The sequence below is a fragment of the Nicotiana attenuata genome, chromosome 7 (assembly GCF_001879085.1).
Source record: "Nicotiana attenuata strain UT chromosome 7, NIATTr2, whole genome shotgun sequence".
Taxonomy (NCBI): Eukaryota; Viridiplantae; Streptophyta; class Magnoliopsida; order Solanales; family Solanaceae; genus Nicotiana; species Nicotiana attenuata.
This window is the reverse complement of record NC_031995.1, coordinates 14,870,194-14,873,534: the sequence shown is the minus strand read 5'-3', so window position 1 is coordinate 14,873,534 and position 3,341 is coordinate 14,870,194. Positions and strand designations below refer to the sequence as shown.

The window sequence follows — 3,341 nt, the reverse complement described above, 5'->3', positions numbered from 1 at the left end:
ATACATTCTTTTCTACAGTATTTTTACCATAATTTTTTACTCTTGTATTTGTTTAATCTGTTTTGAAAACGCTTTCTCAAGATCTATCAAAAATAGCCTCTAAACCTCACACAAGGTAGGGGTAAGGTTTACGTACACCTTATCCTGCTCAGACTCTACTTGTACGATTACACGGGGTATGTTGTTGTTAATGGTTAATACTTCCTTTAACTTCCCCCACCTGGCCCCACACCCAAGATTCAACGCTATGAGTCCCCTTTTCTTCTCTGTACATGTTTTCTTCTGTTGTTATAAGCTACTATCTTCCCTTAGCCTACAAGTCATCAAATGCTCTCAAATTAAACAACTCCAAGAATTCTCTAAAATTAACTTTGGTTCCTCTATATTCTCTAGGAAATAATGGATGGTTCATATGTGAATAATAAGGGATCACCAAGTTACTGTAATGCACAAGAAGAGAGTGGATGGACAACTTATTTGGAGGACTTTTCAATGGAAAATAATAACAGGGAAAATAATAGTTCATGTTGTGAGGATGATAGTTTTGGTAGCCCTTCTTTGTTATCTGATGCTGCTTCTCATGCTGTTAATTGGAAGAATTGTAACACCAATAATCAAGTCTTGAATTCATATAATTCTCCTATGGGTGGCTCACCATTTCTTAAGAGATTGAATTTGAAGAAACCAAGGAACAAGAAAATCTCTGATCCTGATTTAGAAGACACTGCTAGCTCTCCTGTCAATAGTCCTAAGGTAATCATGATCACACTTTTGTTTATCATTTTTCCTTTCATTTTTCTTATTCGTGTGTCAACTTGTGCTCACCTTAACTATTTTATCAGGTATCTACTACCTTTCGTCATGAGTAGTATTGTTACCATATAACTTTTCCAACTAAAACTTAAGTAGAGTACATAAAATATTGTTTGAATCAAGAGTCTATTGGAAACAGCTTCTCTACCTTTGTAAGGTAGGGGTAAGGCTGCGTACATGTATATTACCTTTCCCACACCCTACTTATGGGATTACACTGGGTTTGTTGTTGTTATTATTGAACTTCCACAATGTTATTATATCTTGCTTGATGTTAATAGGTAAGTAGTTTTAAGCAGATGGACATCAATTACCAAAGAGCAGACAACAGTAGTGGAAATTTCCTGGTAACATTCTCCTCTCCAAATCCTGAGATATACTATTAATTAATATGAATTTCTTGAGCAAAATGAAACTATATCCACTTTTGTTTTTGGATCTTTTTGTTTATTGTTTAGGGAAGTATTGAAAGTGGTTCTATACAACAGCAACAAATGCAGACATTAGAAAGAAATAATGTGTGTTTTGATGGAAAAAACAATAGCTATATGGACCTGAAGAAGAAGGGACTCTGTCTTGTGCCATTGTCCATGTTAGTCAAATATCGAGGCTGATTATCTCCTTAATTCAGCTCTCTCCATGTAAAAAATATCATTTTCTGTTATTTCTAGGGAAAGGAATGTATTATTATATGAAAACTGGCAAAAAGATTAATAAAAACAAAATTGTGAAAGTGGTATTAGTTCTTCTCTTGCACGTGTGTTATTGGACAGCAGGAAGGTCCCAAATACTTATGTGTTATATTTGAGAAAACTTACACAATTGTATTCCTTACGTTTTTTTATTGAAAAACTCTCTGTTTCATATCAAATATATGCGGTTTCTCTTTAGTAAATACAAAATTATTAATGATCATATTTATATAAGTAATTCTTTTAAACATAAAATATCAATCAACTACTCCTCAATGCCAAACTAGTCGGAATCAATTTTTTTTTTCATCCGGTGTCCGATATTCACATTGGGGCCCGACTAAATCCGAATTCGCGCTAGGAGTCCCACATTGGAACGGGGGATAAAGTCCTCCCTAATAAAGCGACTTGCTCGAACCCGAGATCTCTGGTTAAGGATGAAGAAGCACTTACCACTTCACCAAAACCCTTACGAGTGAAATCAACTTTATCAAACTTCTTGTAACCATTCTGATCTTTTTAGACGCATTTAATTATCACAATAAATGCCTTAATTTTAAATAAATTTTGAGTTTTATGATATTAGATATGCTATAATTCTCACACTTATCGACACCGAAACGTATAGCTTTGTTTGTTCTGTTTACCCTTGTTATAACTCGGAATTCTCACCTTCGGGACCGTGATAGCGCCTAACATTTCACTCGCTAGACAAGCCAACATTAGAGAAATTCTTAAACCAATTTTACACAATTCAATTAAATAGACCACTTAAATTGAAATGAAACTATAATGAAGTGCGAAATAGCATAATAACAAGCATATCTAATACGACCCGGATCTAGAGTCACAAGTACACGAGCTTCTTGAGGTTCTACAAATAGAGTCTGAAATAGATACAACTGTCTCAAATGAGATGTAAATAAGGAAAGAGGAAGGGGACTTCAAGGTCTATGGACGCCAGCAGATCTACCTCGAGTCTCTAAATAAGCTAATCCGACCTGATTGTCACGACCCGGATTTTCTACCCTCGGGGGTCGTGATGGGCGCCTAGAAATGAGAGCTAGGCAAGCCAAATTTAATTACTTTATTATTAATAACATAATCCCTTTTTAATAATTATCGGCAATAATGCAAATGCAACAAAATTAAATAATAAGCGGAAGTCTTAATATTATAGAAAACTGAATAGAAATGCGGAAGATTCAACAAAGCCTCTACCCAAGACTGGTGTCACAATACTCACGAACTACTAAGAGTGCTAAATACAACCGTATGAAAGAAATTATAACTGTTTGTCTCGAAATACATGAGCTAACATTGAGTAATGATTGTAAATGATGTTCTGAGGGTTTGAAACCCCGAATTGCACATCGTAGTGCTATGTTGAGGTGAGACACTCGCTTGTTGATGAGCGTGGGGTCGAACACTATTGGGGATTGCGACTTGGTCCGTCCCGGTTGATGATTTTACCGTGTATTTGACTGAAACTTATTTGCTATCATTATGATTTGGGCTGAATGCCATATTTGGGCTTCGTGCAAACTATTTGAACCCTTTGGGCTTTTTATTGATATTTCCTTACTGTTTTGACTTACTACTTGAACTCAGTCATGTTATTTTTCACTGTTTTACTACTCAGCCATTTTTACTCAGTTTTGAGACTTAAATGATATTTTAAATGATGTTTTGGGCTGAGAAACACTGTTTTACTATTGCTCGAGGGGCTTGTGAGGATTTTTGACTGAGTAAGGCCGAGGGCCTATGTTGCGAGGAAACACTGATACTGATTTGAGGCCGAGGGCCTGAGTTATGTACGCCATGAGGTGGCTTGAT

The 3,341-nt window shown here is 35.8% G+C and overlaps 1 protein-coding gene across 2 annotated transcripts; it reads left to right on the top strand.

The window, feature by feature from the left end:
• Positions 263–1,678, top strand: LOC109230412. 2 transcript variants are annotated; one of them, XM_019395925.1, is made up of 3 exons: positions 263–753; positions 1,113–1,160; positions 1,272–1,678. In XM_019395925.1, the coding sequence occupies exons 1-3, from the start codon at positions 400–402 to the stop codon at positions 1,425–1,427; spliced, it is 558 nt and encodes a 185-aa protein (XP_019251470.1). In that variant the 5' UTR covers positions 263–399; the 3' UTR covers positions 1,428–1,678. The 2 variants fall into 2 exon arrangements, with proteins under 2 accessions (XP_019251470.1, XP_019251469.1); XM_019395924.1 differs by having other exon boundaries at positions 1,095–1,160.

Excerpts from the sequence above, each read along its gene's own strand:
- LOC109230412 (XM_019395924.1), top strand. The coding sequence starts at position 400 with ATGGATGGTTCATATGTGAATAATAAGGGATCACCAAGTTACTGTAAT. Across the intron at positions 754-1,094 it reads CTCCTGTCAATAGTCCTAAG|GTAAGTAGTTTTAAGCAGAT; the intron begins GTAATCATGATC and ends TGATGTTAATAG. Across the intron at positions 1,161-1,271 it reads ACAGTAGTGGAAATTTCCTG|GGAAGTATTGAAAGTGGTTC; the intron begins GTAACATTCTCC and ends TTTATTGTTTAG.